This window comes from Oncorhynchus masou, chromosome 27 (genome assembly GCF_036934945.1).
Source record: "Oncorhynchus masou masou isolate Uvic2021 chromosome 27, UVic_Omas_1.1, whole genome shotgun sequence".
In the NCBI taxonomy this organism is placed as follows: domain Eukaryota; kingdom Metazoa; phylum Chordata; class Actinopteri; order Salmoniformes; family Salmonidae; genus Oncorhynchus; species Oncorhynchus masou.
Genome location: NC_088238.1, coordinates 1593854 through 1608853, shown reverse-complemented (window position 1 = coordinate 1608853; position 15000 = coordinate 1593854). Strand labels below are relative to the sequence as shown.

The following is a 15000-nucleotide window of genomic DNA, read 5'->3' as shown; positions in this document are numbered from 1 at the left end:
GGGTAAACGCCATCCAAATAAACGATGACTTGCAATGACAAATAATACAAGCCATCAGGACTAGCCATCAGGAAACTAGGAAGAGGAGGCTGTGTAGCCCGTCTTTTCAGCGAGCCATCAGGACAAGCCATCAGGAAACTATGAAGAGGAGGCCGTGTAGCCCGTCTTTTCAGCTAGCCATCAGGACGAGCCATTGGGAAACTAGGAAGAGGAGGCCGTGCAGCCCGTCTTTTCAGCTAGCCATCAGGACTAGCCATCAGGAAACTAGGAAGAGGAGGCCGTGCAGCCCGTCTTTTCAGCTGGCCATCAGGACTAGCCATCAGGAAACTAGGAAGAGGAGGCCGTGCAGCCCGTCTTTTCAGCAAGCCATCGGGAAACTAGGAAGAGGAGGCCGCGCAGCCCGTCTTTTCAGCTAGCCATCAGGAAACTAGGAAGAGGAGGCCGTGCAGCCCGTCTTTTCAGCTGGCCATCAGGACTAGCCATCAGGAAACTAGGAAGAGGAGGCCGTGCAGCCCGTCTTTTCAGCAAGCCATCGGGAAACTAGGAAGAGGAGGCCGTGTAGCCCATCTTTTTAGCTAGCCATCAGGACTAGCCATCAGGAAACTAGGAAGAGGAGGCTGCGCAGCCCGTCTTTTCAGCGAGCCATCGGGAAACTAGGAAGAAGAGGCCGTGCAGCCCGTCTTTTCAGCTAGCCATCAGGACTAGCCATCAGGAAACTAGGAAGAGGAGGCCGTGTTGCCCGTCTTTTCAGCGAGCCATCGGGAAACTAGGAAGAGGAGGCCGCGCAGCCCGTCTTTTCAGCAAGCCATCAGGAAACTAGGAAGAGGAGGCTGTGTAGCCCGTCTTTTCAGCTAGCATTCAGGACTAGCCATCGGGAAACTAGGAAGAGGAGGCCGTGTAGCCCGTCTTTTCAGCTACCCATCAGGACGAGCCATTGGGAAACTAGGAAGAGGAGGCCGTGCAGCCCGTCTTTTCAGCTGGCCATCAGGACTAGCCATCAGGAAACTAGGAAGAGGAGGCCGTGCAGCCCGTCTTTTCAGCAAGCCATCGGGAAACTAGGAAGAGGAGGCCGCGCAGCCCGTCTTTTCAGCTAGCCATCAGGAAACTAGGAAGAGGAGGCCGTGCAGCCCGTCTTTTCAGCTAGCCATCATGACTAGCCATCAGGAAACTAGGAAGAGGAGGCCGCGCAGCCCGTCTTTTCAGCAAGCCATCAGGAAACTAGGAAGAGGAGGCTGTGTAGCCCGTCTTTTCAGCTAGCATTCAGGACTAGCCATCAGGAAACTAGGAAGAGGAGGCCGTGTAGCCCGTCTTTTCAGCTACCCATCAGGACGAGCCATTGGGAAACTAGGAAGAGGAGGCCGCGCAGCCCGTCTTTTCAGCTAGCCATCAGGAAACTAGGAAGAGGAGGCCGTGCAGCCCGTCTTTTCAGCTAGCCATCAGGACTAGCCATCAGGAAACTAGGAAGAGGAGGCCGTGTTGCCCGTTTTTTCAGCGAGCCATCGGGAAACTAGGAAGAGGAGGCCGCGCAGCCCGTCTTTTCAGCAAGCCATCAGGAAACTAGGAAGAGGAGGCTGTGTAGCCCGTCTTATCAGCTAGCATTCAGGACTAGCCATCAGGAAACTAGGAAGAGGAGGCCGTGTAGCCCGTCTTTTCAGCTACCCATCAGGACGAGCCATTGGGAAACTAGGAAGAGGAGGCCGCGCAGCCCGTCTTTTCAGCTAGCCATCAGGAAACTAGGAAGAGGAGGCCGTGCAGCCCGTCTTTTCAGCTAGCCATCAGGACTAGCCATCAGGAAACTAGGAAGAGGAGGCCGTGTAGCCTGTCTTTTCAGCTAGGCATGAGGACTAGCCATCAGGAAACTAGGAAGAGGAGGCCGTGCAGCCCGTCTTTTCAGCTGGCCATCAGGACTAGCCATCAGGAAACTAGGAAGAGGAGGCCGTGCAGCCCGTCTTTTCAGCGAGCCATCGGGAAACTAGGAAGAGGAGGCCGTGCAGCCCGTCTTTTCAGCTAGCCATCAGGACTAGCCATCAGGAAACTAGGAAGAGGAGGCCGTGTTGCCCGTCTTTTCAGCGAGCCACCGGGAAACTAGGAAGAGGAGGCTGTGTAGCCCGTCTTTTCAGCTAGCATTCAGGACTAGCCATCAGGAAACTAGGAAGAGGAGGCTGTGTAGCCCGTCTTTTCAGCTAGCATTCAGGACTAGCCATCAAGAAACTAGGAAGAGGAGGCCGTGTAGCCCGTCTTTTCAGCTAGCCATCAGGACTAGCCATCAGGAAACTAGGAAGAGGAGGCTGCGCAGTTTGTCTTTTCAGCTAGCCATCGGGAAACTAGGAAGAGGAGGCCGTGCAGCATGTCTTTTCAGCAAGCCATCAGGACTAGCCATCAGGAAACTAGGAAGAGGATGCCGTGCAGCCCGTCTTTTCAGCAAGCCATCAGGAAACTAGGAAGAGGACGCGTAGCCCGTCTTTTCAGCTAGCCATCAGGACTAGCCATCAGGAAACTAGGAAGAGGAGGCCGCGCAGCCCGTCTTTTCAGCGAGCCATCAGGAAACTAGGAAGAGGCTGTGTAGCCCGTCTTTTCAGCGAGCCATCAGGACTAGCCATCAGGAAAGTAGGAAGAGGAGGCCGCGCAGCCCGTCTTTTCTGCTAGCCATCGGGAAACTAGGAAGAGGAGGCCGTGCAGCCCGTCTTTTCAGCTAGCCATCAGGACTAGCCATCAGGAAACTAGGAAGAGGATGCCGTGTAGCCCGTCTTTTCAGCGATCCCCATCAGGAAACGAGAAAGAGTAGGCTGTGTAGCCCGTCTTTTCAGCGAGCCATCTGGAAACAAGGAAGAGGAGGCCATGAAGCCCAAATGTTCAGCTTAAAATCCCATTTTCCTTTTAAGATGTCAATGAAGATTCTTTCAAAAGCACAGCAAAGTATTAATCCAATCAATGACTCTTTGACCCCGTCACTGGTGGCAACGGGAACTTGAAGATGAAAGCATCACGTCCCATCACAACGCACGATATACCATCACAACGCACAATATACCATCACGTCCTATCACAACGCACAATATACCACCACGTCCTATCACAACGCACAATATACCATCACGTACTATCACAACGCACGATATACCATCACGTCCTATCACAACGCACAATATACCACCACGTCCTATATCAACGCACGATATACCATCACGTCCTATCACAACGCATGATATACCATCACAACGCACGATATACCATCACGTCCTATCACAACGCACGATATATCATCACGTCCTATCACAACGCACGATATACCGTCACATACTATCACAACGCACGATATACCATCACGTCCTATCACAACGCACAATATACCACCACGTCCTATATCAACGCACAATATACCATCACGTCCTATCACAACGCACGATATACCATCACGTCCTATCACAACGCACGATATACCATCACGCCCTATCACAACGCACGATATACCATCACGCCCTATCACAACGCACGATATACCATCACGCCCTATCACAACGCACGATATATCATCACGCCCTATCACAACGCACGATATACCGTCACGCCCTATCACAACGCATGATATACCATCACGTCCTATCACAACGCACGATATATCATCACGTCCTATCACAACGCACGATATACCATCACAACGCACGATATACCATCACGTCCTATCACAACGCATGATATACCATCACAACGCACGATATACCATCACGTCCTATCACAACGCACGATATACCATCACGTCCTATCACAACGCACGATATACCACCACGTCCTATCACAACGCACGATATACCATCACGTCCTATCACAACGCATGATATACCATCACAACGCACGATATACCATCACGTCCTATCACAACGCACGATATATCATCACGTCCTATCACAACGCACGATATACCGTCACGTCCTATCACAACGCATGATATACCATCACAACGCACGATATACCATCACGCCCTATCACAACGCACGATATAACATCACGCCCTATCACAACGCACAATATACCACCACGCCCTATCACAACGCATGATATACCACCACGTCCTATCACAACGCACGATATACCACCACGCCCTATCACAACGCACGATATACCATCACGCCCTATCACAACGCATCGATATACCACCACGCCCTATCACAACGCACGATATACCATCACGCCCTATCACAACGCACGATATACCATCACGCCCTATCACAACGCACGATATACCATCACGCCCTATCACAACGCACGATATACCACCACGTCCTATCACAACGCACGATATATCATCACGTCCTATCACAACGCACGATATACCGTCACGTCCTATCACAACGCATGATATACCATCACAACGCACGATATACCATCACGTCCTATCACAACGCACGATATAACATCACGTCCTATCACAACGCACAATATACCACCACGTCCTATCACAACGCACGATATACCACCACGTCCTATCACAACGCACGATATACCACCACGTCCTATCACAACGCACGATATACCATCACGTCCTATCACAACGCACGATATACCACCACGTCCTATCACAACGCACGATATACCATCACGTCCTATCACAACGCACGATATACCATCACGTCCTATCACAACGCACGATATACCATCACGTCCTATCACAACGCACGATATACCACCACGTCCTATGTCACTGAGGGAGAGAGGGTAATGCATTCAGTTCACATTATGTCAGGATATGTCACTGAGGGAGAGAGGGTAATGCAATAGTTTTGCATTATGTCAGGATATGTCACGGAGGGAGAGAGGGCAATGTATAACGTTTACATTATGTCAGGATATGTCACTGAGGGAGAGAGGGTAATGCATTCAGTTCACATTATGTCAGGATATGTCACTGAGGGAGAGAGGGTAATGCATTCAGTTCACATTATGTCAGGATATGTCACTGAGGGAGAGAAGGTAATGCATTACGTTTACATTATGTCATGGTATGTCACTGCGTGAGAGAGGGTAATGTATAACGTTTACATTGTCAGGATATGTCACTGAGGGAGAGAGGGTAATGCATTATGTTTACATTATGACAGGATATGTTATTGTCAGATATCAGGGATCCTCTGGGAGGAGAGAGACAGTCTGGTACCAGTCACCATGACAGCAGTGAGTTGGGGAGGAGTGAGCACTTTGGGGTGGAGGTCGACCGGTTTTTAAATTCGGGACGATTTCAAGTTTTCATAACAATCGGAAATCTGCATTTTTGAACGCCGATGATGACATTGCACTCCGCGTGGAGACTGCTGACCACCTGTTACTCCGCGTGGAGACTGCGTGGCAGGCTGACCACCTGGCAGGCTGACCACCTGTTACTCCGCGTGGAGACTGCTGACCACCTGTTACTCCGTGTGGAGACTGCTGACCACCTGTTACTCCGCGTGGAGACTGCTGACCACCTGTTACTCCGTGTGGAGACTGCCTGGCACGCTGACCACCTGTTACTCCGCGTGGAGACTGGCTGACCACCTGTTACTCCGCGTGGAGACTGCTGACCACCTGTTACTCCGCGTGGAGACTGCTGACCACCTGTTACTCCACATGGAGACTGCTGACCACCTGTTACTCCGCGTGGAGACTGCTGACCACCAGTTACTCCGTGTGGAGACTGCCTGGCACGCTGACCACCTGTTACTCCGCGTGGAGACTGGCTGACCACCTGTTACTCCGCGTGGAGACTGCTGACCACCTGTTACTCCGCGTGGAGACTGCTGACCACCTGTTACTCCACATGGAGACTGCTGACCACCAGTTACTCCGTGCGGAGACTGCCTGGCACGCTGACCACCTGTTACTCCGCGTGGAGACTGGCTGACCACCTGTTACTCCGCGTGGAGACTGCTGACCACCTGTTACTCCGCGTGGAGACTGCTGACCACCTGTCACTCCGCGTGGAGACTGCTGACCACCTGTTACTCCGCGTGGAGACTGCGTGGCAGGCTGACCACCTGTTACTCCGCGTGGAGACTGCTGACCACCTGTTACTCTACGAGGAGACTGCTGACCACCTGTTACTCCGCGTGGAGACTGCTGACCACCTGTTACTCCGCGTGGAGACTGCTGACCACCTGTTAATCCGCGTGGAGACTGGCTGACCACCTGTTACTCCGCGTGGAGACTGGCTGACCACCTGTTACTCCGCGTGGAGACTGCTGACCACCTGTTACTCCGCGTGGAGACTGCTGACCACCTGTTACTCCGCGTGGAGACTGCTGACCACCTGTTACTCCGCGTGGAGACTGCTGACCACCTGTTACTCCGCGTGGAGACTGCCTGGCAGGCTGACCACCTGTCACTCCGCGTGGAGACTACGTGGCAGGCTGACCACCTGTTACTCCGCGTGGAGGCTGCCTGGCAGGCTGACCACCTGTTACTCCGCAACGCACGATATACCACCACGTCCTATCACAACGCACGATATACCACCACGTCCTATCACAACGCACGATATACCATCACGTCCTATCACAACGCACGATATACCATCACGTCCTATCACAACGCACGATATACCATCACGTCCTATCACAACGCACGATATACCATCACGTCCTATCACAACGCACGATATACCATCACGTCCTATCACAACGCACGATATACCATCACGTCCTATCACAACGCACGATATACAACCACGTCCTATCACAACGCACGATATACCATCACGTCCTATCACAACACACGATATACCATCACGTCCTATCACAACGCACGATATACCATCACAACGCACGATATACCATCACGTCCTATCACAACGCACGATATACCATCACGTCCTATCACAACGCACGATATACCACCACGCCCTATCACAACGCACGATATACCATCACGTCCCTATCACAACGCACGATATAACATCACGCCCTATCACAACGCACGATATAACATCACGCCCTATCACAACGCACGATATACCACCACGCCCTATCACAACGCACGATATACCACCACGTCCTATCACAACGCATACGATATACAACCATGTCCTATCACAACGCATTTATATACAACCACGCCCTATCACAACGCACGATATACCATCACGTCCTATCACAACACACGACATACCATCACGTCCTATCACAACGCACGACATACCATCACGCCCTATCACAACGCACGACATACCATCACGTCCTATCACAACGCACGACATACCATCACGTCCTATCACAACGCACGATATACCATCACAACGCACGATATACCACCACGTCCTATCACAACGCACGATATACCACCACGTCCTATCACAACGCACGATATACCACCACGTCCTATCACAACGCACGATATACCATCACGTCCTATCACAACACATGATATACCATCACGTCCTATCACAACGCATGATATCACAACACATGATATACCACCACGTCCTATCACAACGCACGATATACCATCACGTCCTATCACAACGCATGATATAACATCACGTCCTATCACAACGCATGATATACCATCACATCCTATCACACCGCAAGATATACCACCACGTCCTATCACAACGCACGATATACCACCACGTCCTATCACAACGCACGATATACCATCACGTCCTATCACAACACATGATATACCATCACGTCCTATCACAACGCACGCTATAACAAATCATTTTTCAAATCCATCGTTCACATAACGGAGGACTAAAAAGCGAGCGTGGTCATTGGTTGCCCAATCTAAAGCCTTGGTCTTAGTTTCCCTCCCCTCGATGTTCACGAGCCCGCAGCCTTAACCCGTTTTGACTTCCTCATGTTCTGTCCGTACTGCTCTCATCCCCTTCACCACCGGGTTAACATTCCCTCAGGCACAAAATGGCCCCCAACTCAGAGCCATTGTGGATTCCGGAATCCTCCAGTTGCCAACCGCCTTCACGTTGACATGCTACATCCCCATTACGGACACAATAACATGCGTAACACAGACCGAGAGAGAGAGAGAGCAGAGGAGCTATTCACCGTCACACACACACAGTCCCAGTCAACTCCAGACCCCATCGCTGTCATCTCCGGGGAGAGAGGGACGGAAAGAGAAGGTCCGCTTTCAGCCAGCCAAGAACCACGTCCCAAACGGCCTCGTACTCCTGCATAGTGCACTACGTTCGACCAGAGCCCAATGGGGCCCTAACGCTGCACTATATAGGGGAATAGGGTGCCATTTGGGATCCAGGCCAGATCCAGACAGTAAATGCCACTTAATAAAAGGCAATGATTTTATTCCCCCCCCACACTCCCGTATCTCCTTAAGTATCCAGCACTTCAGCCACACTCACCATCAATCATCGTCCAACAGCCATAAGTGGCATCCATTTCCTGCTGTTACCAGACAGCTCTGTGTGTGTTCGTTCACACGTGAACGTGTGTGTGTGTGTGTGAGTCACCGAACATCATCGTACTATTACGAGAGGTCCCTGGAGTCTCCGAGAGTTTCACGGAGGAAGAGCAAAAGGTGACATACTGTCTTCGTACGTGACGGAAGGACACGTCAAGGAGGTACAGCAGGACAGACATACTGTCTTCGTGCGTGACGGAAGGACACGTCAAGGAGGTACAGCAGGACAGACATACTGTCTTCGTGCGTGACGGAAGGACACGTCAAGGAGGTACAGCAGGACAGACATACTGTCTTCGTGCGTGACGGAAGGACACGTCAAGGAGGTACAGCAGGACAGACATACTGTCTTCGTGCGTGACGGAAGGACACGTCAAGGAGGTACAGCAGGACAGACATACGGTCTTCGTGCGTGACGGAAGGACACAATGAGGTCGCTGTGAGAATCATCTCCGTACTACACGAGACAAGAAAGCCTAATTAAGAAAACAGATGAACTTGATGAAACCCATAGCAGCGTATTTTCATCCTAGCTCCTGTGTTCATAAATCAGCATGTTGATTATGGCCCATTTCTGCCCCCCCCCCCCCGATACACTAATTAACGACAGGGATCAGGACCGCATGAAATTACAGCCAACACTAACGGCTGGTTAACACAGGGGATTGTGACAGATCTGTGACAGTCTGAGTGTGTGTGTGTCAAAGCTTTACCAACAGGCGCTACATCAAATAATAACCACGTCTGTCATCGCAGCTAAAAAACAACAACAACAACAACAGGAAAAGGAGAAGTCAGGCATGAAAAGCGTGACGCGACAGGGGTCGTCTATGGTGGTGTTTACAGTACGCAACGCCACCCTCTCACACACTGTTCTGTTACCCACTCGGAACGTTCCCACAGCACCTTCCGGAAGTCACATGGTTCAGGGTAGGAAATGTAGAACTTTGTCCAAGCGCCAATCAAAAAACCAGCAGCCGTATTACCTCTGTATCAGCGAGTGGGAAAGTGGAGTGGCAAAATGGTTGGATGAAATGAAAGCAGGTATTGTTTGATGTAGTAGGTGTGGGGTGGAGGGTGTTTTACAGTAGTTGGTGGTTTAGAACGATGTGCTGTTGAATTGTGTTTTACAGTAGTTGGTGGTTTAGAATGATGTGCTGTTGAATTGTGTTTTACAGTAGTTGGTGGTTTAGAACGATGTGCTGTTGAATTGTGTTTTACAGTAGTTGGTGGTTTAGAACGATGTGCTGTTGAATTGTGTTTTACAGTAGTTGGTGGTTTAGAACGATGTGCTGTTGAATTGTGTTTTACAGTAGTTGGTGGTTTAGAACAATGTGCTGTTGACATGTGTTTTACAGTAGTTGGTGGTTTAGCACGATGTGCTGTTGAATTGTGTTTTACAGTAGTTGGTGGTTTAGAACAATGTGCTGTTGAATTGTGTTTTACAGTAGTTGGTGGTTTAGAACGATGTGCTGCTGAATTGTGTTTTACAGTAGTTGGTGGTTTAGAACAATGTGCTGCTGAATTGTGTTTTACAGTAGTTGGTGGTTTAGAACAATGTACTGTTAGACGGGGTGTATAAGGTGTATTGAAACAGAGTAACACTGTTAGACGGGGTGTATAAGGTGTATTGAAACAGAGTAACATACTGTTAGATGGGGTGTATAAGGTGTATTGAAACAGTAACATACTGTTAGATGGGGTGTATAAGGTGTATTGAAACAGTAACATACTGTTAGATGGGGTGTATAAGGTGTATTGAAACAGTAACATACTGTTAGATGGGGTGTATAAGGTGTATTGAAACAGTAACATACTGTTAGATGGGGTGTATAAGGTGTATTGAAACAGAGTAACATACTGTTAGATGGGGTGTATAAGGTGTATTGAAACAGAGTAACATACTGTTAGATGGGGTGTATAAGGTGTATTGAAACAGAGTAACATACTGTTAGATGGGGTGTATAAGGTGTATTGAAACAGAGTAACATACTGTTAGATGGGGTGTATAAGGTGTATTGAAACAGTAACATACTGTTAGATGGGGTGTATAAGGTGTATTGAAACAGAGTAACATACTGTTAGATGGGGTGTATAAGGTGTATGTAAACAGTAACAATGTTAGATGGGGTGTATAAGGTGTATTGAAACAGAGTAACATACTGTTAGACGGGGTGTATAAGGTGTATTGAAACAGTAACATACTGTTAGATGGGGTGTATAAGGTGTATTGAAACAGAGTAACATACTGTTAGATGGGGTGTATAAGGCGTATTGAAACAGAGTAACATACTGTTAGATGGGGTGTATAAGGTGTATTGAAACAGTAACATACTGTTAGATGGGGTGTATAAGGTGTATTGAAACAGTAACATACTGTTAGATGGGGTGTATAAGGTGTATTGAAACAGTAACATACTGTTAGATGGGGTGTATAAGGTGTATTGAAACAGTAACATACTGTTAGATGGGGTGTATAAGGCGTATTGAAACAGAGTAACATACTGTTAGACGGGGTGTATAAGGCGTATTGAAACAGAGTAACATACTGTTAGATGGGGTGTATAAGGTGTATTGAAACAGTAACATACTGTTAGATGGGGTGTATAAGGTGTATTGAAACAGTAACATACTGTTAGATGGGGTGTATAAGGTGTATTGAAACAGTAACATACTGTTAGATGGGGTGTATAAGGTGTATGGAAACAGTAACATACTGTTAGATGGGGTGTATAAGGTGTATGGAAACAGTAACAATGTTAGATGGGGTGTATAAGGTGTATTGAAACAGAGTAACACTGTTAGATGGGGTGTATAAGGTGTATTGAAACAGTAACATACTGTTAGATGGGGTGTATAAGGTGTATTGAAACAGTAACATACTGTTAGATGGGGTGTATAAGGTGTATTGAAACAGTAACATACTGTTAGATGGGGTGTATAAGGTGTATTGAAACAGTAACATACTGTTAGATGGGGTGTATAAGGTGTATTGAAACAGAGTAACATACTGTTAGATGGGGTGTATAAGGTGTATGTAAACAGTAACAATGTTAGATGGGGTGTATAAGGTGTATTGAAACAGAGTAACACTGTTAGATGGGGTGTGTAAGGTGTATTGAAACAGTAACATACTGTTAGATGGGGTATATAAGGTGTATTGAAATAGAGTAACACTGTTAGATGGGGTGTATAAGGTGTATTGAAACAGTAACATACTGTTAGATGGGGTGTATAAGGTGTATTGAAACAGTAACATACTGCTAGATGGGGTATATAAGGTGTATTGAAATAGAGTAACATACTGTTGGATGCGCTGTATGGGCAGTGGGAGCAGGTCCTCTAGTTTACAGTTGTGGAACTCTGGTCTGGACTCCTGGAGCTTCTTAAACCTTCTAAAGGCTTTGTTCTTCTTTACCTGGAGCTGAGGACAGAGAACAGACTCCATTTAATATCACCCTGAGTCCTCCACTAAACAGATCTTTACCTGGAGCTGAGGACAGACAACAGACACCATTTAGCATCCCCCTGAGTCCTCCACTAAACAGAGGAGACCGAAGAGTTGGACAGAGATAAATTCTCAGCCTCTCAGAACAGAACAAGCCAAAGGACAGTTTGTAAATCGAGGGCATGTCAACACCCTCCAACAAGGTCAGCTGCTGTGAACATCAAAAACACTTCTGAAAGAGCAATTGATAGAATCCTGGGCTGAGACCGTTTTTACAGCAGCCTGCTCCCCCTACGCCGCCGTCAGTCCGTCCGCGGGGCCGTCAGTCCGTCCGCGGGGCCGCCAGTCCGTCCGTCCGCGGGGCCGCCAGTCCGTCCGTCCGCGGGGCCGCCAGTCCGTCCGTCCGCGGGGCCGCCAGTCCGTCCGTCCGCGGGGCCGCCAGTCCGTCCGTCCGCGGGGCCGCCAGTCCGTCCGTCCGCGGGGCCGCCAGTCCGTCCGTCCGCGGGGCCGCCAGTCCGTCCGTCCGCGAGACCGCCAGTCCGTCCGTCCGCGAGACCGCCAGTCCGTCCGTCCGCGAGACCGCCAGTCCGTCCGTCCGCGAGACCGCCAGTCCGTCTGTCCGCGGGGCCGTCAGTCCGTCCGTCCGCGGCGGGGCCGTCAGTCCGTCCGCGCCGCCGACCGTCTGTGTACTCCCCCCAACACCAATCACCTCTATGTCAGTCATTATCTCTCTGGGTTGGCAGTCAGAGTGGAAGAGGAGGAAGTCTGTGTGTGAGAGTGACAATGTGTGTGCGTTTGTGAGAACGTGCGTGATTGTGTTTGAGCACGCTCTCATTAACTATGCATGTTGTCAATCATGTCAACATGAGCGTCAACAATACGACAGCAGAAAGAGAGACTCATCTTGTCAGCCATCAAAACAAGCATGGCTGCCGTAGGTCCCAAGAAAACCTGCGTTTGTGGAAGACGTGGACAGAATCACCTAATCCAGACATTACAAAAACTGAACGAAACAATATTCAAAAACAAATCTGTTGAACTTCTTCCCAGAGAATCATAAGTATTGACCATAATGCATCAGCGATTGGTGTTTTCATGCAGCTTTCTGAAACTCCACAGGAATTCCCCTGCCTGTGTGTGTGTGTGTGTGTGTGTCTGTGTGTACACTTTGTGTAACAGCCGTTAGAGATAATGTTAATGATACCAGTCTTCTGGTAGAGCCAGAAAGGCTCAATTAAAAAAGTTAACAAAATTTCTTCAATTTTTCCAAGACCTAAAAAACTCCTGATGTGGTTTAAACATTGTTGTGGACTTAAAAAAAAAAGAAAATTGTGTTTTTATAAAAAATAAAAAATAAGAATCATTCTGAGAGCCAAAAACCTGGAAAAACCAAAACGGAGAAAATGGAATTGGGAGTCGTACCGGGTGAAGGGGTGTGTGTGTACACTGCGATGATGAGCTCAATGTGAGAGGAATCACTGATGAACACCAACAAGAGGAAAATCAGAAACTAACATTTCAACACTACGGCGCTAACGTCACTACGGCGCTATAACGTCACTACGGCGATATAACGTCACTACGGCGATATAACGTCACTACGGCGATATAACGTCACTATGGCGATAAAACGTCACTACGGCGCTACAGAGCTAACGCCGCTACGGAGCTAACAACACTATGGAGCTAAACTAAAATACTACTTACTGAAGAGCCACTGCATCTCTACCTACCTAGCATCCTCTCCTAGTTACCTGTGGTTGGTTACCCGTGGATAATCCTGCACGGAGCCGACAGCGGCAGTGAGATGAATGTCTTGGTTAAGAGGAAGGATGAGTGTCTGCAGAGAGACCATTGACTGATCTCATTGATTAGGGACAGAGGAGGGGAGTTGGAATTGATTCCTCCACCAGGTCTACTTTGCTAACACGCCTGTAATTGCTGAAACATGGGGCTGTGTGTTATTAGCGTGTTAAGAGACTCGTTAGCGTGCTAACGGAGGTGCATCACTTAGGCTGAGGTGATTAAACACAGGGCCTTCTGACAGTATTCATACCCCTTGACTTATTCCACATCGCGGTGTGTTATAGTCTGAATTAAACGTGGATTTAAACACCAACACAATACCGAATCATGACAAAATGAAAAACTTTTTTTTTTTTTTTTGAAATTGTTGCAAATGTATTGAAAATGAAATACAGAAATATAATTTACATAAGTATTCACATCCGGAGACAACACTTTGTATAAAGACATTAGGCATTGATTACAGCTGTGAGGTTTTCTGGGTAAGTCTCTAAGAGCTTTGCACACATGGTTTGTACAAAATTAGCCCATTATTCTTTTAAAAAATTATCCAAGCTCTGTCAAGTTGGTTGTTGATCATTGCTAGGCAGCCATTTTCAAGTGCTGCCATCGATTTTCAACCTACTCACTCAAGGGTTTTTTATTAATTGTTTCTATTTTCTACATTGTAGAATAATAGTGAAGACAAAACTATGAAATAACACATATGGAATCTTGTAGTAACCAGAAAAGTGTAACAAATCAATAAATCTAAATCTATTTTATATTTGAGATTCTTCTAAGTAGCCACCCTTTGCTTTGACAGCTTTGCACACTTGGCATTCTCTCAACCAGCTTCATGCGGTAGTCACCTGGAATGCATTTCAATTAACAGGTGTGCCTTCTTCAAAAGTTAATTTGTGAAAATAGCTTTCCTTCTTAACCTCTAGCGTCGAGCAATACCGTATCCAGGAGCGTAATCATAGCCTCAAGCTCATTAGCATAACGCAACGTTAACTATTCATGAAAATCGCAACGTCGTCCTGTCCTCAGGATGTGGGCCCGATACAATAAGAAGTGTTCTTACCGGAACACAGAACCTCACAGGGTTCTGAGAGTTGTTGTTCACAACAATACAATAAGAAGTGTTCTTACCGCCAGGACCTTGTTGGCGTTCTGGATGTTGTCTACGTAGGTAACGTAGTGGTGGAGGTGAGGACAGAAGTCATCAAATCCACGCCCCAAGTCCCCGTTCTCCAGACGGACCAACAACGTCCTGCAGAGCAGAGAGAGAGAGACAATTAACAACGACGATCAGCATCGACAACACAATCCTCATGCAAGACAACATGTCAAGATAA

General features: G+C 48.2%; 1 protein-coding gene across 1 annotated transcript in view; it reads right to left on the bottom strand.

The window, feature by feature from the left end:
• The window catches only part of LOC135515551 (rho guanine nucleotide exchange factor 39-like), a 103410-nt gene that overhangs the window by 67540 nt on the left and 20870 nt on the right, over window positions 1-15000 (bottom strand). Inside the window, 2 exon segments of the mRNA XM_064939172.1 lie at window positions 11712-11830; window positions 14795-14915. Of these exon segments, the coding sequence (XP_064795244.1) occupies window positions 11712-11830; window positions 14795-14915 (240 nt within the window).